Raw genomic sequence first — 22,811 nt, 5'->3', positions numbered from 1 at the left:
AGTGACTGAAGATAGTGATAAAACAGAGAGCTAAGATTAGTGACCCGGCCTGAAGATAGTGATAAAACAGAGAGCTAAGATTAGTGACCCGGCCTGAAGATAGTGATAAAACAGAGAGCTAAGATTAGTGACCCGGCCTGAAGATAGTGATAAAACAGAGAGCTAAGATTAGTGACCCGGCCTGAAGATAGTGATAAAACAGAGAGCTAAGATTAGTGACTGAAGATAGTGATAAAACAGAGAGCTAAGATTAGTGACCCGGCCTGAAGATAGTGATAAAACAGAGAGCTAAGATTAGTGACCCGGCCTGAAGATAGTGATAAAACAGAGAGCTAAGATTAGTGACCCGGCCTGAAGATAGTGATAAAACAGAGAGCTAAGATTAGTGACCCGGCCTGAAGATAGTGATAAAACAGAGAGCTAAGATTAGTGACCCGGCCTGAAGATAGTGATAAAACAGAGAGCTAAGATTAGTGACCCGGCCTGAAGATAGTGATAGAACAGAGAGCTAAGATTAGTGACCCGGCCTGAAGATAGTGATAAAACAGAGAGCTAAGATTAGTGACTGAAGATAGTGATAAAACAGAGAGCTAAGATTAGTGACCCGGCCTGAAGATAGTGATAAAACAGAGAGCTAAGATTAGTGACCCGGCCTGAAGATAGTGATAAAACAGAGAGCTAAGATTAGTGACCCGGCCTGAAGATAGTGATAAAACAAAGAGCTAAGATTAGTGACTGAAGATAGTGATAAAACAGAGAGCTAAGATTAGTGACCCGGCCTGAAGATAGTGATAAAACAGAGAGCTAAGATTAGTGACCCGGCCTGAAGATAGTGATAAAACAGAGAGCTAAGATTAGTGACCCGGCCTGAAGATAGTGATAAAACAGAGAGCTAAGATTAGTGACCCGGCCTGAAGATAGTGATAAAACAGAGAGCTAAGATTAGTGACTGAAGATAGTGATAAAACAGAGAGCTAAGATTAGTGACCCGGCCTGAAGATAGTGATAAAACGGAGAGCTAAGATTAGTGACCCGGCCTGAAGATAGTGATAAAACGGAGAGCTAAGATTAGTGACCCGGCCTGAAGATAGTGATAAAACAGAGAGCTAAGATTAGTGACCCGGCCTGAAGATAGTGATAAAACAGAGAGCTAAGATTAGTGACCCGGCCTGAAGATAGTGATAAAACAGAGAGCTAAGATTAGTGACTGAAGATAGTGATAAAACAGAGAGCTAAGATTAGTGACCCGGCCTGAAGATAGTGATAAAACAGAGAGCTAAGATTAGTGACCCGGCCTGAAGATAGTGATAAAACAGAGAGCTAAGATTAGTGACCCGGCCTGAAGATAGTGATAAAACAGAGAGCTAAGATTAGTGACCCGGCCTGAAGATAGTGATAAAACAGAGAGCTAAGATTAGTGACCCGGCCTGAAGATAGTGATAAAACAGAGAGCTAAGATTAGTGACCCGGCCTGAAGATAGTGATAGAATAGAGAGCTAAGATTAGTGACCCGGCCTGAAGATAGTGATAAAACAGAGAGCTAAGATTAGTGACTGAAGATAGTGATAAAACAGAGAGCTAAGATTAGTGACCCGGCCTGAAGATAGTGATAAAACAGAGAGCTAAGATTAGTGACCCGGCCTGAAGATAGTGATAAAACAGAGAGCTAAGATTAGTGACCCGGCCTGAAGATAGTGATAAAACAGAGAGCTAAGATTAGTGACTGAAGATAGTGATAAAACAGAGAGCTAAGATTAGTGACCCGGCCTGAAGATAGTGATAAAACAGAGAGCTAAGATTAGTGACCCGGCCTGAAGATAGTGATAAAACAGAGAGCTAAGATTAGTGACCCGGCCTGAAGATAGTGATAAAACAGAGAGCTAAGATTAGTGACCCGGCCTGAAGATAGTGATAAAACAGAGAGCTAAGATTAGTGACTGAAGATAGTGATAAAACAGAGAGCTAAGATTAGTGACCCGGCCTGAAGATAGTGATAAAACGGAGAGCTAAGATTAGTGACCCGGCCTGAAGATAGTGATAAAACGGAGAGCTAAGATTAGTGACACGGCCTGAAGATAGTGATAAAACGGAGAGCTAAGATTAGTGACCCGGCCTGAAGATAGTGATAAAACAGAGAGCTAAGATTAGTGACCCGGCCTGAAGATGGTGATAAAACAGAGAGCTAAGATTAGTGACCCGGCCTGAAGATAGTGATAAAACGGAGAGCTAAGATTAGTGACCCGGCCTGAAGATAGTGATAAAACAGAGAGCTAAGATTAGTGACCCGGCCTGAAGATAGTGATAAAACAGAGAGCTAAGATTAGTGACTGAAGATAGAGATAAACCAGAGAGCTAAGATTAGTGACTGAAGATAGAGATAAAACAGAGAGCTAAGATTAGTGACTGAAGATAGAGATAAAACAGAGAGCTAAGATTAGTGACCCGGCCTGAAGATAGTGATAAAACAGAGAGCTAAGATTAGTGACTGAAGATAGAGATAAAACAGAGAGCTAAGATTAGTGACTGAAGATAGAGATAAAACAGAGAGCTAAGATTAGTGACCCGGCCTGAAGATAGTGATAAAACAGAGAGCTAAGATTAGTGACCCGGCCTGAAGATGGTGATAAAACGGAGAGCTAAGATTAGTGACCCGGCCTGAAGATAGTGATAAAACAGAGAGCTAAGATTAGTGACCCGGCCTGAAGATAGTGATAAAACAGAGAGCTAAGATTAGTGACTGAAGATAGAGATAAAACAGAGAGCTAAGATTAGTGACTGAAGATAGAGATAAAACAGAGAGCTAAGATTAGTGACTGAAGATAGTGATAAAACAGAGAGCTAAGATTAGTGACTGAAGATAGAGATAAAACAGAGAGCTAAGATTAGTGACTGAAGATAGTGATAAAACAGAGAGCTAAGATTAGTGACCCGGCCTGAAGATAGTGATAAAACAGAGAGCTAAGATTAGTGACCCGGCCTGAAGATAGTGATAAAACAGAGAGCTAAGATTAGTGACCCGGCCTGAAGATAGTGATAAAACAGAGAGCTAAGATTAGTGACCCGGCCTGAAGATAGTGATAAAACAGAGAGCTAAGATTAGTGACCCGGCCTGAAGATAGTGATAGAACAGAGAGCTAAGATTAGTGACCCGGCCTGAAGATAGTGATAGAACAGAGAGCTAAGATTAGTGACCCGGCCTGAAGATAGTGATAAAACAGAGAGCTAAGATTAGTGACTGAAGATAGTGATAAAACAGAGAGCTAAGATTAGTGACCCGGCCTGAAGATAGTGATAAAACAGAGAGCTAAGATTAGTGACCCGGCCTGAAGATAGTGATAAAACAGAGAGCTAAGATTAGTGACCCGGCCTGAAGATAGTGATAAAACAGAGAGCTAAGATTAGTGACCCGGCCTGAAGATAGTGATAAAACAGAGAGCTAAGATTAGTGACTGAAGATAGTGATAAAACAGAGAGCTAAGATTAGTGACCCGGCCTGAAGATAGTGATAAAACAGAGAGCTAAGATTAGTGACCCGGCCTGAAGATAGTGATAAAACAGAGAGCTAAGATTAGTGACCCGGCCTGAAGATAGTGATAAAACAGAGAGCTAAGATTAGTGACCCGGCCTGAAGATAGTGATAAAACAGAGAGCTAAGATTAGTGACCCGGCCTGAAGATAGTGATAAAACGGAGAGCTAAGATTAGTGACCCGGCCTGAAGATAGTGATAAAACAGAGAGCTAAGATTAGTGACCCGGCCTGAAGATGGTGATAAAACAGAGAGCTAAGATTAGTGACCCGGCCTGAAGATAGTGATAAAACGGAGAGCTAAGATTAGTGACCCGGCCTGAAGATAGTGATAAAACAGAGAGCTAAGATTAGTGACCCGGCCTGAAGATAGTGATAAAACAGAGAGCTAAGATTAGTGACTGAAGATAGAGATAAAACAGAGAGCTAAGATTAGTGACTGAAGATAGAGATAAAACAGAGAGCTAAGATTAGTGACTGAAGATAGAGATAAAACAGAGAGCTAAGATTAGTGACCCGGCCTGAAGATGGTGATAAAACGGAGAGCTAAGATTAGTGACCCGGCCTGAAGATAGTGATAAAACAGAGAGCTAAGATTAGTGACCCGGCCTGAAGATAGTGATAAAACAGAGAGCTAAGATTAGTGACTGAAGATAGAGATAAAACAGAGAGCTAAGATTAGTGACTGAAGATAGAGATAAAACAGAGAGCTAAGATTAGTGACTGAAGATAGTGATAAAACAGAGAGCTAAGATTAGTGACTGAAGATAGAGATAAAACAGAGAGCTAAGATTAGTGACTGAAGATAGTGATAAAACAGAGAGCTAAGATTAGTGACCCGGCCTGAAGATAGTGATAAAACAGAGAGCTAAGATTAGTGACCCGGCCTGAAGATAGTGATAAAACAGAGAGCTAAGATTAGTGACCCGGCCTGAAGATAGTGATAAAACAGAGAGCTAAGATTAGTGACCCGGCCTGAAGATAGTGATAAAACAGAGAGCTAAGATTAGTGACCCGGCCTGAAGATAGTGATAGAACAGAGAGCTAAGATTAGTGACCCGGCCTGAAGATAGTGATAGAACAGAGAGCTAAGATTAGTGACCCGGCCTGAAGATAGTGATAAAACAGAGAGCTAAGATTAGTGACTGAAGATAGTGATAAAACAGAGAGCTAAGATTAGTGACCCGGCCTGAAGATAGTGATAAAACAGAGAGCTAAGATTAGTGACCCGGCCTGAAGATAGTGATAAAACAGAGAGCTAAGATTAGTGACCCGGCCTGAAGATAGTGATAAAACAGAGAGCTAAGATTAGTGACCTGGCCTGAAGATAGTGATAAAACAGAGAGCTAAGATTAGTGACTGAAGATAGTGATAAAACAGAGAGCTAAGATTAGTGACCCGGCCTGAAGATAGTGATAAAACAGAGAGCTAAGATTAGTGACCCGGCCTGAAGATAGTGATAAAACAGAGAGCTAAGATTAGTGACCCGGCCTGAAGATAGTGATAAAACAGAGAGCTAAGATTAGTGACCCGGCCTGAAGATAGTGATAAAACAGAGAGCTAAGATTAGTGACCCGGCCTGAAGATAGTGATAGAACAGAGAGCTAAGATTAGTGACCCGGCCTGAAGATAGTGATAAAACAGAGAGCTAAGATTAGTGACTGAAGATAGTGATAAAACAGAGAGCTAAGATTAGTGACCCGGCCTGAAGATAGTGATAAAACAGAGAGCTAAGATTAGTGACCCGGCCTGAAGATAGTGATAAAACAGAGAGCTAAGATTAGTGACCCGGCCTGAAGATAGTGATAAAACAGAGAGCTAAGATTAGTGACCCGGCCTGAAGATAGTGATAAAACAGAGAGCTAAGATTAGTGACTGAAGATAGTGATAAAACAGAGAGCTAAGATTAGTGACCCGGCCTGAAGATAGTGATAAAACAGAGAGCTAAGATTAGTGACCCGGCCTGAAGATAGTGATAAAACAGAGAGCTAAGATTAGTGACCCGGCCTGAAGATAGTGATAAAACAGAGAGCTAAGATTAGTGACTGAAGATAGTGATAAAACAGAGAGCTAAGATTAGTGACCCGGCCTGAAGATAGTGATAAAACAGAGAGCTAAGATTAGTGACCCGGCATGAAGATAGTGATAAAACAGAGAGCTAAGATTAGTGACCCGGCCTGAAGATAGTGATAAAACAGAGAGCTAAGATTAGTGACCCGGCCTGAAGATAGTGATAAAACAGAGAGCTAAGATTAGTGACTGAAGATAGTGATAAAACAGAGAGCTAAGATTAGTGACCCGGCCTGAAGATAGTGATAAAACAGAGAGCTAAGATTAGTGACCCGGCCTGAAGATAGTGATAAAACAGAGAGCTAAGATTAGTGACCCGGCCTGAAGATAGTGATAAAACAGAGAGCTAAGATTAGTGACCCGGCCTGAAGATAGTGATAAAACAGAGAGCTAAGATTAGTGACTGAAGATAGTGATAAAACAGAGAGCTAAGATTGGTGACCCGGCCTGAAGATAGTGATAAAACAGAGAGCTAAGATTAGTGACCCGGCCTGAAGATAGTGATAAAACAGAGAGCTAAGATTAGTGACTGAAGATAGTGATAAAACAGAGAGCTAAGATTAGTGACCCGGCCTGAAGATAGTGATAAAACAGAGAGCTAAGATTAGTGACCCGGCCTGAAGATAGTGATAAAACAGAGAGCTAAGATTAGTGACCCGGCCTGAAGATAGTGATAAAACAGAGAGCTAAGATTAGTGACCCGGCCTGAAGATAGTGATAAAACAGAGAGCTAAGATTAGTGACTGAAGATAGTGATAAAACAGAGAGCTAAGATTAGTGACCCGGCCTGAAGATAGTGATAAAACAGAGAGCTAAGATTAGTGACCCGGCCTGAAGATAGTGATAAAACAGAGAGCTAAGATTAGTGACCCGGCCTGAAGATAGTGATAAAACAGAGAGCTAAGATTAGGATAAGAGGTCTTACTTTATTCTATTAATTAATTATTTTTAAAATTCGAAATAGTGTTGAAAGTACAACAACACACAAGAGAAAATACCAATTATTATTTTCCAGGTTTTGAAAGTGTTTAGAAGGGCAGGGTCTTTAATTGATAGCTTTCAAACATCTATGAAATGAAGCAAACCTCAAAAAGCATAAAGGCAACTAGATATTTAAAGGGCATTAATTCAGAATATAATCTAGACCAAATTTCCATATCTCTATTTATGGTGAAAACTGGTGTGTGTGGAAGGGGGGGGGGGGGATAATGCTTCAAACAGGAAAAGGGGTATTCCTGAAACTACGATCAATATTTAGTTTCATACATCTTCACCAAATACCAGTCAACTTAAGCATTACACATTTTTAACATGCATTTACTACTATTTATTTCATTAAATAATTTTATATTAAATTGATACACAATTGTTTCATGATCAGTTTTTCCTCAGATCAGTATAAGTGATGACCCCAATTTGTTTGTTAGAAGTGTAAAAAATATTCGATGTCATTGTTAAACCATTTAAAAGATGATTTTATGCTTTTTGTTATAAAATCCACCATCATTTGGGCATCAAGACACAAAAAGCAACAGATCTCTATCATCCCATCATACAATATTTGGCTAAAAGTATTTATAAACTACGTCAAGACAAAAACTATTAACTTTGAAAATGATTCTTGATTGAATAATTCCAACAATATTCCTACACAGCATGCTCCCAACATGTTATTTTTATAGAAATCTCCAAATCGTGAGTCCCAGAGCCTGTACACAAACTGGAGGAACAGATAGGTAAATATATTCTTACATATCCTGCTCCCAAGACCCAACATGTTATTTTTATAGAAATCTCCAAACCTTGAGTCCCAGAGCCTGTACACAAACTGGAGGAACAGATAGGTAAATATATTCTTACATATCCTGCTCCCAAATCCCAACATGTTATTTATATAGAAATCTCCAAACCTTGAGTCCCAGAGCCTGTACACAAACTGGAGCAACACACAAGTAAATATATTCTTACATATCCTGCTCCCAAATCCCAACATGTTATTATATAGAAATCTCCAAACCTCGAGTCCCAGAGCCTGTACACAAACTGGAGCAACACACAGGTAAATGTATTCTTTCCCGCGGCCATCAAAGTCGTAGTTACTAGAGTCCAAAATGTTGGCCTCAAAAACTCGTTTCTGACTCTCACTGGATGGAGCAAACCAGATTTTCTTGACACTTGTGAGGATTAATCGACCGGCGTTTGTGTCCTCAGTCAAATTGTCTGACAGAGGCACTCTCATGAACAGCTCTCCTGGTCTAGCATAGAATGAACCTACAGTTTCAGAAATATTGTTCTGGATTTGAACAGTTGTGCAGATGTTGAAGCTGAATAATAAAAGGAAAATGTTTTAAAGTTACAGTATCTGGTTACCATATAATAATATCATGCACAAATATGAAATACAAGTTCAACTGCACTTTTAAAAAAATTGTGTGTGTTCGCTATGAACGGAAAATGTCAAATGTATACGCTCGATTCGTCGCCTGTGCGGCCATTGCTTGGCAAACCACAAATGACCGCCTGTTGTCAATTTCAGTTAACAGGTGCATTTGTAGATTTGAAATTGTAGGGTTCATCTCAAAAAATTAAATGAGAATTCTTGCGCTGTACAAAGAACGTTTGGTTGAGGATACGTACTATTCTTTCGTTAAAACCGGTTTTGATCTTGACAACGTACTATCGACAATCGTACCTTCCTATTTAAGAATTAATATTTTATAAAGTGTTAGTAGAACTTTCAATGTTTAGTTTGTATAACCCATTGATCATGTATATATTTTTAATAAAATATACTAAAGTAGAAAATGACCGTTTTCACTTTTTAATTTTACGTGTGGTAAAATCGACAAATTCAAAGGAAGGCAATGTTTTATTTAACGACGCACTCAACACATTTTATTTACGGTTATATGGTGTCAGACATATGGTTAAGGACCACACAGATATTCGACAAATTCAAATAAATATTATTTCGTTTGGAAAGGGTAAAGTTAGTTTGTTTTGTTTAGCGACATCAGTGTTAGAGCATATTGATTTAATAATCATCTGCTTTTGGATGTAAAACGTTTGGTAATTTTGACATATAATCTAAGAGAGGAAACGGGCGCATGTGCAGGAGGAAGGGTTATTGGGGGTCGAAACTCTTCCCTAACCAAGATAAAAAAAAATTGAAATATATTTTCTGGGGGAACATGGCCCCATATAAACTTCACTCAATGTAGTCTATAACCCCCAATCCTGCTGAAGTCTCTGCACATGCGCCTTGGAAACCCGCTACATTTTTAAAATATTTTTTTATTATTTAGTTTTTTTAGCAAGGGATCATTTATATGCACAGACAGGATATCACATACCATGGCCTTTTATATACCAGTCATGGTGCACTGGCTGGACCAATCCTGCCGATGGGGATCGATCCTAGACCGACCGCACATTTAAAAAAACCCCACATTTTTAGGTCCAAGTAATGAATAGAAATAACATATAGTCTTCATAAATGTTATGTATATCGAACATACTGCCCTTTTCCTCTACCCCTAGAGCATTATGTAATTATTAACACCCCCTTACATGTAACGCGTATGCCAACCACTGGTCACTGTCAAAATTTCAAGGCAAATCCCCCACCGACCCCTGGAAAGGTATTGTACCATACCTCTATGGATATAAATATATTTTGGAGGTAAGAGATGACCCCTCAATCAAGACAGTTAAATTTGTTCAAAATCACGTGAGAAGCTCAGCGCCTACGCAAATTGCGTAAATTCCCAATTCTACTGGCGTCACCGCTAATTGAAGTACAACAAGCTGGCCATTGGGTTTACAGTTGATCTAGATAATGTAGATACATGTAAGCGAGCATTGCGAAACTATAGCGATGTGGTGGGCCTTTTATGTACCAAACAAAACTGGATCATCTATTCTAAATGTTTAAATAATAAAATATTCCAGACACTGCAGCTTTAACAATAAAAGTATCTGGTGTAAAAAAAAAAAAAAATTCTGTATTCACTATATTAAAAATAAGACACTTTTTAAAGAACAAAATTAATAATGAATAGAAAAGATCCAGATTGTACTATGTTTTTACATACACACCACCAAAAAAAAAGAAAAAAGAGAAAAAGAGAAATATAGTCAGGAAAAAGATATGTTCATGTTATGTTTTTTTACATAAAGCAGATCTGGAGAAAAGAGGACATTACACAATTCATTTATACCTTACATTTGTGGCAGGGCTAGCTGTGGGTGAACAGAACATTTCACTAAATTATTCATTATTAAACTTAAAAATTGTAAAGCCCTGTTATTTCCCAAGAAAAGAGCAATTATTACAGGAAGTTATTTTGCCAAATTAAACTAAAAATTTGCCAAATGTTTTTAAATTTTCACTTTTGGCGAATTTGGCGAGTGCCAGAGTTAGCTGTGGCATGTACAGCATGTTTCACCCTATGAAAAACAAGATGTCTACCTTGATATGAGTGCCAGAGTTAGCTGTGGCATGTACAGCATGTTTCACCCTATGAAAAACAAGATGTCTACCTTGATATGATTTTATGTCTGGTCAGCTCCTCTAGCTCCAACAGTTTGTGCATCTTGTGGATGTAGTTGTTGCAATTTAGTTCAGCAATAATAATATCTTGTGTTATAAGGCACTCAGACGCATCTGGGGCCTTGTATTTCTGCAGCAGTTGATCATCTGCGGGATTCGAAGGTTCAGGCTGTCGAACTATTTCACGATTCTGACTCGTCCATCTATCAAAGGATAACTTCTGGCGGAGGGACTTGACCACATTGTGTACATCATGGTTGCCCACTTCTACAGACAGTTTGCGAACCAGAACTGGATACGTGCCAAAGTCGAAAATGACCCACTGACTAAACGAGCCAAACATACGTCCAGTGAACTGGATGATCACTCGATAGCAGTCATTGCCGACATCCTCAAAATCATCCCCCTGAGCGATCTGATGATTTCTGCCATCTTCCATTTGGATTGTAAAATGAAGTCGATCTTTGTCCAGTAGTAAGGCAGTTTTTACGAGTGGCGACTGTGGACGGTAAAAAATATTCAAAATCGTAGTAGTTTTCTGTGTTATTACTGGTATAGTATGTTACAAATAAAAAATACTGTCTGAAGTCAAAAATACTAAGAAAAATTGATTTGCAATATAAATTTATCAAATAGGTTTGTGCAATTAGGCCAGATGCAGTCAAATCAATCATTCTTTTGGACACACCCTCTCAGTTTGTAACAGGTCTTCTAGATTATGGTCGTCCCACTTCCATGGCTAGTGATATTCAATGTTGGGCTAGTAAATAACTACTACTGCCATGCCCGACAGCTAGTGAAAAAAGAAGAGTCAAATGTTGCAGTTAAGTCTATTTTGTAAATATGAATATCCTGACCCCACCCCAGCCCCTAATGTTATTTAATATCGGTCTCCCTCTTTAGGTAACATATCTGATTATAACTATACTATTCAAAAAAAGAAACGCAAAAAGGTACAAATGGGTTATAACTCCGATTTTATGTTTCCTACCGGTTCATGCTTTGTGAATATAAGGTCATTGCATGTCCCAAACACATTCCCACGGTTACATTCGATAAAACGCAGCTACTGTACAATAAAGTTCCAAAATGTGAATATTCGCAAAAACGCAGCCACGTGCAAACCATGTCACCACTGCACGTGCGTTGTCTGCATGTGCAACATGAACACCGACAGTATAAAAGTGCAGGGTGTTCGCTTGCCTGGCCTCTGTATCTGGCCGACAGTTGACAATCCAGGACATGCCACGTCTCAGTGAACCGCAGAGAAACAATGCCATCGGCCGACTAGACGCAGGCGAATCCAGAACGGCCGTTGCCAGGGCATTCCATGTGTCCCCAAGCACCATCTCCAGACTGTGGGACCATTACCAGCAACATGGATCAACACGTGACCTCCCTAGATCCGGTCGACCATGGGTCACTACCCCCGGGCAGGACCGCTACATCCGGGTACGCCACCTTCGGGAACGATTGACTACTGCCACCTCCACAGCCGCAGCAATACCAGGTTTGCACAGGATATCCGACCAGACCGTACGGAACCGCCTACGTGAGGTAGGAATCCGTGCCAGACGTCCAGTTCGAGGTGTCATCTTAACACCACAACACCGTCGACTCCGACTGCAGTGGTGCCAGATTCATCGACAATGGCCTCAACTGCGATGGAGACAGGTGTGGTTCAGTGACGAGTCCCGATTTCTGCTCCGACGTCATGATGGAAGATGTCGCGTGTATAGGCGTCGTGGTGAACGTTATGCGGCAAACTGCGTGCAGGAAGTGGACAGATTCGGCGGGGGTAGTGTCATGGTGTGGGCAGCCATCTCACACACTGGCAGAACTGACCTGGTCCACGTGCAGGGCAAACCTGAATGCACAGGGCTACATTGACCAGATCCTCCGGCCACACATCGTTCCAGTTATGGCCAACGCCAACGCAGTGTTCCAACATGACAACGCCAGGCCTCACACAGCACGTCTCACAACGGCTTTCCTACAGAACAACAACATTAATGTCCTTCCTTGGCCATCGATATCACCGGATTTGAACCCAATTGAGCATCTATGGGACGAGTTGGACCGACGCCTCCGACAGCGACAACCACAGCCCCAGACCCTGCCCGAGCTGGCAGCAGCCTTGCAGGCCGAGTGAGCCACCATCCCCCGGGACGTCATCCGTACTCTGGTTGCTTCAATGGGCAGGCGGTGCCAGGCAGTTGTCAACACACGCGGAGACAACACCCGGTATTGACTCCAGATGACCTTGACCTTGGTGGTGTGTCCTATCACTTACTCACAATGGACTAGAGTGAATTGTGAACAATCCTGCAACATTTGGTAATTATCGGACTCACCATTCAATAATTAAATCAATTCTCCAAATGTTACGACAATGTGGTTTTGCGTTTCTTCTTTTGAAGAGTATATTTTGTAAATATGAATATCCTGACCCCACCCCAACCCCTAATGTTATTTAATCTCGGTCTCCCTCTTTAGGTAACATATCTGATTATAACTATTATTTAGTAAAACTATTTTAACTTAATGTAAAGTAGGGCTAGTTAATTATTAATTGTGGCTAGTAAATTTAAAAAATCACTGATCCCATGGCTAGAGGATTTTTAAAAAATCCTATAAGCCCTGTTGTAATAAGGTTTTGACCCCCAAAATGTACTGCGACAGATCTTTTTTAAAACCTTTAAGGATTGTCTGTTATTTCTTTTACGTTCATTGGGGTATGAAAAAAAAATCATCCGCAAACTTATGTGAGAACGGCTTTGCTGATTTTATTTGAGAACGGCTTCGCTGATTTTCTTTTGATATAACCCAGATGAACGTAAAAGAAATAACAGACAATACTTATAATTAAATTTGAATCATACTTGCTAATAACAACATGAAAACTTCATACTTTATTTTGAATTATTTTTGGTACATAAACAATAATGCTCAATAAGACAACTTGCCCATATAAAATAACATCATCAGATATGACATTTCCTGATGACATAATTTTTACATTCATCAAGAAATGAACAAACTCCCATTGCTACGTCTGTACCAATGTGATGACGTTATATGTTGTAATGATTGTAACAGAAATTTAATTATTACAAAATATACCTAGTATATTGTAGAAGATTAATATGCTGATGAAAAGACTGCCACATACTGAACACTTAACAATGAACATATTTAGACCCAACAACAAGTACAAATGTTATTATAGATGAACTTTAAGCAAACTTTAACACTGGCCAGACAGACGGAAAAATTAGTTGTTAACTATGTTGTATTTACTGGCAGTGTGAAGCAGAGATGGTAAATCAGATATTTGCGACAGTAAAACCAGCATTAACGTCCATAAATGGCCAAATACAAAATGGTTAATCCCCATTCTAATTTAATAAATCCATTAAAAAAAAAATCTGTTCATGTAAATATAATTTTTCACAAAGAATGCAGTGTTAACAAAAACCTGTTACTACTATCGTCTTTGAAGTGATTTTCATAATTATAGCACAAGCAAATTAAAATATACATTTTCACATGTAATATAACTCTTGATCCCCATTTTAATTTTGTATTTCATTGTTTTAATAATGACAATGCCAACTATCATTACCGATTTTGCTTCTTCCTTCTTCCATATACTCATTACTATAATTGGTGCTCAATAACTTATTCATTGCAAAGATTCATAAATTGGTAAAGTTGTCATTATTTACTTTGGAATTCCTTCTGGTTTTAGTGTTGTAAATAAATCTGATTAGCCAATTAAACTTCTGCTTAAATGTCGGGCAGTATTTAGCTCAGTCAGTTGAGTGCTTGCTTGAGGTGCTTAAGTCACAGAATTGAACCATTCAATTGATTGGGGTGGATCCATTCAATTGATTGGGGTTTTTCTCATTCCAACCAGTATACCACAATTGGTCAAAGGACATGGTATGTACTTTCCTGTCTGTGGGAAAGTGCATATAAAAGATCCCTTGCTGCATTAGGAAAAATGTAGGTTTCCTCTGATGACTGTGTCAGAATTACCAAATGTTTGACATCCAATAGCCGAGGATTAATTAATCAATGTGCTCTAGTGGTGTCGTTAAACATAACAAATGTTTAACTTTCTCCTTAAATGCAGTTTGAATTGGAATTTAATATAATTCTGGTGACTTATAAATTTTTCAGTGATGCCATTCTTATAAAATATCTCACTTGTGGTCTGATGATAAACGACCAGGTTACCACAGCATTCTTCTCTTCCTTGTACACATGCAGTTCATCAGAACACTGTATGTCAACATCATTTACTTCTTCAGATATCTAAAGAAAAAGATAACTAAATGTTAACATTTAAGTATGAAGTAACAGGTTTTAAGTTTAATTGTACAGCAACAATATTCATCTAATAACACAAATACACGAAGATCTGTTTTTCACATCTGAATATTTCAGACCAGTAACAAATTGCTCTCCTCAGAAGCTTCAAGTGAGTAATTAGCGATTCATTTGAAAAATTAATCTCATTCTTCAAATTTCCTACAGACTAATGTTTTTAATTAAAGCACTGAAGTACAATTATTAGTGCTTGTCTTAATTGCAACTACCGGCCTCGGTGGCGTCGTAATTAGGCCATCGGTCTACAGGCTGGTAGGTACTGGGTTCAGATCCCAGTTGAGGCATGGGATTTTTAATCCAGATACCGACTCCAAACCCTGAATGAGTGCTCCGCAAGCCTCAATGTGAGAAAGTGCATATAAAATACTCATTGCTTTTATTTGGTAAGCATAGCCTATGTGGGTATTTAAAAAATGCTACACATTTTTTTTTTACAATCCCAGAACTCGGTAACTTAGCCAACTCTTGATGAATATGCATGCTAATTTTTCAGTTAGAAAATATGATTTTTATTTCCATGAGAGCCAGCTGGTTTTAATAAATCTAAATAACAATGAAGCATGCTGTCCTGTACACAAATCTCAGCTATCTGGGCTGTCCGTCCAGAACAGTTAGCGAAAGACAAGTCAGTACTGGGATGTGAACCAAGCCTGGTTATCATAGTTTCATTCAACTCCCAGATAAACAGCAATGTGCTGTTTTGTTATATTGTTTCAGATGAGATCTCCATGTCTCAGCTATCTGCATCTCGCTCCCAGATAGACACCAGTGTGCTATTCATTAGACTGTTTGTAATCTTTAAAATTACTTACCACAGAAAATCCAGAATCTGTGCTTTCGTACTTGTCAAGAAGTTTGTCCATGTAGGAGAAAACCTTTTGCTGCTTGGCCATGTCTCGCTTCATCTGACGGCACTCGTAGCGTTCCTTCCACTCGTCCAGCTCCTCCTGTGAGTGGGCGTACATACAAAAGTTATACATCTCTGGAACGTTGGAGTACTGACATGACTGACTGGTCATATGTCTGTAATATACAATTAAAAAGAAACATGATTCTTCTTAACAGGCTATCAGTTTTCACGATCAGTTGAAGATTACTTTCCTTAACTGATGCCTGGCAAGCAATCACATGAAGTTTCAAATGAAATTAATTCAAAAAATGTTTGCATGGCGATCAATATGCAACTCTACTAAAACTTTCTAGTGGAGTGTGGAGGAAAGTGGGATTGATCACTCACCTTTCTTAGGCGAAAACTAGGCTATGGAACTAATACAATTTAAAGAAATGGAAAGAACATACCTCTCACACAGTTTATAGCTTGAAACTCGCATTATCCACAATGGCTGACGGAAATTCCACTGGTGATCCTTGTCCGAGTTCACATTGAAGTTGTGACGTTCCGTTGCGCAATGGTCATCCCACTGTTTCTCACTGTTACACTGGACCCCACAGTACTGGCAGTAGTTATTTCTCTTCAAGTTGTATGGCACCAGTGGTCTAGTTACTGGTCTACTAGCAGCCACTAAAGATTCATCACAATTGCTTGTCCAACAGCTTGCCTTTTTTGCCAGTTTATCAAGAGTGTCAACTGAAAGATATTTAAGGATTGTCTGTTATTTCTGCAAACTGTGTGAATCGGTGAAGCTATTCTCACATAAGTTTGCGGATAATATTTTTGTTCATACCCAGATGAACGTAAAAGTAATAACAAACAATACTTATAATTAAATTTGAATGATACTTGCTAATAATATCACTAAAAGTTCATCCTTTATTTTGAATTATTTTTGGTCTATAAACAATAAAACTCAATAAGACTCGAGAAATGAACAAACTCCCATTGGGATGACGTTATATTGTAATGAATGCAACGGAAATTTAATAATTTATTCTCATTTAGCGAACAATGTTATATGTAAAAAGAGCTCGAACTTAAGAATTTGTCACCTACAGTAATTAAAATAAAAATTGCCTCAGGTGAAATGGCCCACCAAAGGCAATTTTAAGCCTGTCTATGGCAATTGCTTTAAAAAGTGACTTTTCCAGTAACCAACCATGACTGAAAGGTTATTTTTCTGTATGTAGACATATTTCAAAAGTACAAATGCTAAATTCTGGCAGATAATGTCCACTATAGTCCTTCCCACACGGATGCCATATAACCGTAAATAAAATGTGTGCGAGTGTGTTGTTAAATAAAACATTTCCTTCCTTCCCACAGGGAAAGTTTTTTTTTTTCATCCTATGAAATTTACGACAAGTTATTTATTTCTGAACTGAAATAATATGTTTTGTTATTTCCAAAACACTTTTACTTTTTTTCTTACTTCAAACCAAACTGAAATTATTTACCAAAAAACATTTTGTATATATTTTGCAAAGTGCCATCGGTGATGCTCCCGACCTACGGCAATTCATATCTCAACTATGGCAATTGCCATAATAATGCAAAAATATTTCAATAAAATTAAATAATGAACCTCTATGTTACCCATCATATTTCAAACTAACTAAACACATCATTAATATATTTGCAGCAACAAGTTTATGATAGCCTTCTTACAATAAAGGGACCAATTCACGATTCAGTATGTTATGCTATCCTACAATAAAACAGTTAGTGGGTCTATTTAGGGTAATTTTCATCATTATAGATTTCCATTCTTAATTTCATTGAAATCGACCCTTTATTGCAAAAATGTATTGAACATGTTTTATGTTAAAACGACAGTGGTTAGCAGACAATTCAAAAATTGGTCATCAGGTTCAAAAGTTATTGCAATTTATGTAAGTGTACTAGTTCGTTATGCTTGTTTTCAAAGACAGCCTATACCTCATGCTATATGGACATTAAGTCTTTAAAAATTAAGTGAAATTAAAACATGTTGCACTGAATTTTCTCACAAATAATTAATATTTATGTTTTTGGAATAAAAAGTCCAATATTTTATTAATGATACAATAATTGCAAACAATGTTGTCTGTTCTGGGCACACCAAGGTGTTTTTATTGTAGTAATGTTAATAATCGCTGATGAAGAGTTGTACAATTGTATATTCTGGAATGTTTTTCAAGATATTTTACTCTAATTACAGCTTAACATTCCATTGATTTTGAGATGAAATGTGGTTAGCTTGTTTGGACATAATGTGGGCTTGCTCAGCTTTTGGTGCAATCTAAAGTCTTGTATGGATTTTGAGACAAGCAGTGTTTGTTATTGTCAAGACGACTGTATGTAACTACTAAACTTACTATCATTTCCAAACATTATGTCATTACACTTATCCACCACCTGCTCCTGACTGAGGTCCCCATCTCTTTCACACATCCACACATCACGCTCCACCATGCTGTGAGCAAACGGACAGCTCCCTGTCAAAGAATTTTTGCAGAATGATTTCCAATAACAAAATTTGAAGTATGCTGATTTATGCACAAACACTCGCTTGTTTATGATGGTGATGCCACCCTGTGATCCAATATGAGCAAGAACCTTGCTGTTCTTCCATGAATGTTCTCGGTTAGCACTGCAATAACCTTTCCTTTCAAGCTCTTCTATTCTTGGTGGTCGGGCACAGAAGCACTGCCGACAAATAAACTTTAAATTTCCCCCATGTTTTTTCAACAATTCTTCCACCGTGTAACCTTTAGCTCCACCAGTGGCAGACCTGTTCTGAAGAATGAACTCGGAAACATTAAAACTTCCTTCTTTTTCCTGGGTCCACAAGATCTGCTCAATGCGGTTGTGTGCAAAACTGCACCTCTCTTCCCCAAATCTGCACATATCGGGCCTCCCATACTTAATACTATTACAAATAATGTAGCTTCCTGGAAAATCACGATGATTGGTGCGTTCCCTCACTCTCATCAAAACAGAAGGTTCACCTCTCTTGTACAGAGCTAGAACATTCTGCTCACAGTTATGGACATGTGGCTTGTGCACAGAAAGTCTAGGCTGAGTATCATTAACAAGACATTCTTTGCACATTATCCTGAAGTCATATTCCGACTTGAGGGGAATTTCAAGTTTTGGCATTTCATCAGCATCTGCAGCCTGTTGAGAACCTTGATCTCCAGCAGAAATCTGTGGCTGGAATTGCTTCTGCGTTGGCTGTGATGCTGTTAAATGGAATATCTGTAGTTAGTATGTTAATAAAGTATGTGAAGTGAAGGATAGCTTGTCTTTTATTAGACTGAGGCGATTTGACTTAGTCTGTGGAATTTATTAGTAAAGTATTGAATAGAATAGAATAGATGTTTTAGAACACTCCAGCATAGTTAAGCAGTGAGACTGGACCAAAAATGTTATTTAATTACATAATTGGTCTTTGCTTAGTGAGATCATAAATAGATAATTAAGTACTTAATGTGTACAGAAGTAAATCTTCAACAAATTATTGAAGTTCTGTCATACTTGATCATTGCTATCAATGTTGAAATTGAATACTAGCTGGTTATCTTTTGCTTTCGTTTAATTACCATTTACCAGATACTCTGCAAACTTGAGTCCTCTCAAATGTCGATTTTAAGAGTAATCTCAAAAAAATATATTCCATGAGACAAAACATTTAATCAGAAATGTGATATATTTATTACATATCAACGACATACCCATTCTTTTATGCCACATTTCTGTTATATTTATTACATATTAATGACATATTATCATATAACATGCTTACACAATCTTTTATTCCGCATAATTTCTCTTATAAAACTCTGGATGTTGAATTCTCCATTTCGGTCCATTTCCCAGAGTCTCTTTTCAGTGACATGATGAGGAAATGTACATTTTTCTTCCCCAAGGCTGCAAGGCTCTCCAGCCTAAAAAAGAAAACCCCCATGGAATTCATTTTTATTGCTGCTGATAATTGCATCCAGAGTTGTTCATTTTAATGCAGGTTTCTCATCATTATAGCTAAGCACACAAACATGAGCATAACATAGTCCATGATGTCATTCTACTATAACAAATTTGCCACCTGGAGTTTGAAATATTGTCACTATTTAATTCAAGGAGGCCAGAAAAAAAGCAACTCATTTTCTTTCTTTCTTTAACATATTTTCGTGCTTATATCCAATTAAGGTTCAAGCATGCTGTCCTGGGCACACACCTCAGTTATCTGGGTTGTCTGTCCAGGACAGTGGATTAGTTGTTAGTGAGAGAGAAGGTGGTGTAGTGGCCTTACATCTACCCATTCAGGCCCTAATCTAGAATTGAAAAAGTAGGAGAAGTGACTTCTCCCTTCCCAGAAGAAAGGAGCGAAGTTTGATAAAAACAGGCTAAGTGAACATTTATGGGTACATTTCGTAATATTTCACCAGTTTCTGCATTCAATCAGAAAAATTCCGAATTTTACACTTGGTTCTAATCATAATATTTCGATACAAAATACTACTTCCGGTTATAAAGATTAAACAAAACAGTTATATGTTTTATTAAAATGTGATATTATTAAGTAGTTGATAATTGTGTCGTTATGTATACTTAAGTATTAATTAGTATTTTCTGGCATTACTGAAATGAATGTGGCCAAGGATTAACCCTTTGAACCCTATCATCCTATAAACTATTACCCTTCCACCCTGGCCATCCTGATCAGAAGTTGGATTTATATATGAATTAGCATAAGCAGCCAGAACTTGGTTGTTTATAATAACAATTAGTTGAAATTTTGACAAAACATTGACAGATGAGGTACGCCCTATTATTACAAAAAATATCAGGTAATACAGGTAAGTTGATTACAGGTAAGCAGGAGAAATTAACTATAATCAATAAAACAAACAATATCATTCTGCAAACTATTATTATTGAACAACATATGTTATACAGCTGAGGTTTATAAAAAAAAGGTTGTCAGTTATTATACTTACATCACAAGATTTACACGTATAGGTACCTAATTACAGGTAATCCTACAAATGTCAACTCAAATAGATTTGAAATGGAATGTGCAGCATGCTCTGCTATAATGTCCAAACCACATCAACATGATTTTACAGGTAGGTTCATTTCCAGTATTCTTTTAAGGTGTGATATGCACGAAAACAATTGTTGACACCTGTCCCAACACATAGAAACACCTGACAGGTAGAACACCAGAAAACAGTTTTTTTCTTTGATGTCAAGTCGTCGTATGACAGTCCAGAATTTTTCAGTTTTGCACGCTTGTGCTTTTCGTTGCACACTACACACACATTGTTTCCTGTAGCATGGTCTGCTTGCTCCACAATGTGAACAGGTGTTTGCTCGTTGTTACACAGTCGAGTATCCTGTGCAGGTGTCAAATCTCGACTGGGTGCTGCAGATCAGCGAAATGTACCAATCAAGTCTTGACACAAGTTCTCAATAAACATGTGAAATGTTATTGTTCTGCGACCAGATTGTTCATGGGGGTTGACATAATTCTCTTGAATGTAGGCATTGAATGCCATCCACATGAAAAATTTCACTTTCAATCTGCGTAGCCACCTGTAATGACGTCGACACTTTTGTAGCCGCGTCATTTGGTCGTTTTTGTCCGTTCCACCCATGAATTCATTGTATGATTTCACAATCTGAGGGCAGTCAACTGGTATGCATTTATGTTCCTGAGCATCATACCTTGGTACGTGAACATTGGGCACATTGATATGTTTTGAAAACAAATAGTAGATTGGTTTCTTGTCACACCAAACCAGTGCTGCAACAGTTCCATCAAAAATTAAATGCGACTGTCCTCTGGCCATTTTTTTGTTGATCAACATCTTTGGGAAATTCTTCCTATTAGTTTGTATCGTCCCACAGAGATTGATGTTATGCTCCTTGATAAGAAATTTACACAAAATCACTGATGTGTAAAATCAATCAGTATACAAACAGTAGTTCTGTCCCCGGTAATGAGAACTAAGTCGGACACATAAGTTACCTGTCGCACCAAGTTCAGGGATGTAGTTCTCATTAGGGTCTTTCTTGCCTGTATATATTTCCGCGTCGACAATATATCCAGACTTTCCTTCACACAGCAAGAAGGTTTTTATGCCCCACTTGATGGTTTTGTCTTTGATATATTGTCAAATCGACAGCGAATTCTTAGAAGGTATCATTCCTTCGTCAAGTGACAACTCGCATTCTGGAACATAACATTTCCTGAATTGTTTTATGAGGTATTCGAATAAAGGCCTACATTTGTACATTTTGTCAGATTTATCTATGTCGGTTCCCTGCTCATCCACACAATGAAGAAATGTCCAAATTGCCAGAAAGCGGTCCCGGGTAAAAATACTAGCAAAACCAGGGGTAGCCGAGAGCAAGTTATTTTTCTTTTTCCAATATTGTTCATAATGATCTTTATAAACAAGCATCTCCATGGCAATTCTACATCCAAAGAAAGCCTTCATTTCTGGGACAGTTACAGGACAAAAAGACTTTGCATAATAATTTGTAGGCTTTGATAACTTGACATAGTTGGCCTGTCTGTTTGTTTCTGTTACAAGTAAAGTCCAAATTTCCTCTGACCAAAACATTTTTAAAAAATCAACAGGCTTACTATCTTTATTTATGTTCAAAGGGATGTTCTGGGGGCCCGGTGTTTTGTTTTGACTGAAAACAGGTTCCACAAAACTATCAACTTGTTTATTCCATTCCGGAGGTGGTGTCGCTAGTACAAATAGGACAGGCCCACGCCTCACTCTGGTCGGTCGTTGTTTACAGTTATTTACAGGTGTTTTACTCGGTGTCGACTGGACAGGTGAATCGTTTTTTGAACTACTGCTAGATTCGTGACATTCTGGTACACTATTTTCATCACTTTCAGACACAAAATCATCATTATGTCGGTGAATGTTCGTTTCATTATATTGGCCAAAAACTATTCAAATGTTCGCGTATTTTGTCAAAAATGGACGTTCGCTTGTTTGTAAAGGAAGTACATATATGCAAACAGGAAGCTGATGTAAAAAAATTACTGATTGGTTGGTTGGTTGCCACGGAAATGTCAACAAATACAGAGACATGTCACATACCGATATATCGGTATGACGGGTTATCGTGTTACTCGTTCATCCCGCAATATCGGTATGATGGGTTCAAAGGGTTAACAACACTTGACGCTATGACAACAGTACCATGTGACGTCATAATACTTGACCTAGACCTAGAACGTGTATACACGTCTGCAGCAGTCTACGGGTTAACATTCAGTAATTATGACAGTTTTATGGCCAACACTGAATACACAAAATAACACTTCCTAATACATATGGGCACATATATATGTATGCCTT

At 38.3% G+C, this 22,811-nt stretch overlaps 1 protein-coding gene across 1 annotated transcript in view; it reads right to left on the bottom strand.

Moving 5' to 3' along the window:
• Positions 1-22,811, bottom strand: part of LOC121379626 — a 107,430-nt gene that overhangs the window by 70,444 nt on the left and 14,175 nt on the right. Inside the window, exons 5-11 of the mRNA XM_041508274.1 lie at positions 19,226-19,367; positions 17,796-18,662; positions 15,843-16,131; positions 15,356-15,566; positions 14,361-14,468; positions 10,139-10,647; positions 7,614-7,920 (exon numbers count right to left, since the gene is read on the bottom strand). Coding sequence (XP_041364208.1) covers positions 7,614-7,920; positions 10,139-10,647; positions 14,361-14,468; positions 15,356-15,566; positions 15,843-16,131; positions 17,796-18,662; positions 19,226-19,367 — 2,433 coding nt within the window. The remainder of the gene's footprint in view (positions 1-7,613; positions 7,921-10,138; positions 10,648-14,360; positions 14,469-15,355; positions 15,567-15,842; positions 16,132-17,795; positions 18,663-19,225; positions 19,368-22,811) is intronic.

The sequence above is a fragment of the Gigantopelta aegis genome, chromosome 8 (assembly GCF_016097555.1).
Source record: "Gigantopelta aegis isolate Gae_Host chromosome 8, Gae_host_genome, whole genome shotgun sequence".
Lineage (NCBI taxonomy): Eukaryota > Metazoa > Mollusca > Gastropoda > Neomphalida > Peltospiridae > Gigantopelta > Gigantopelta aegis.
Note: the sequence above shows the minus strand (reverse complement) of the source record. Positions and strands in the feature narration are given on the sequence as shown.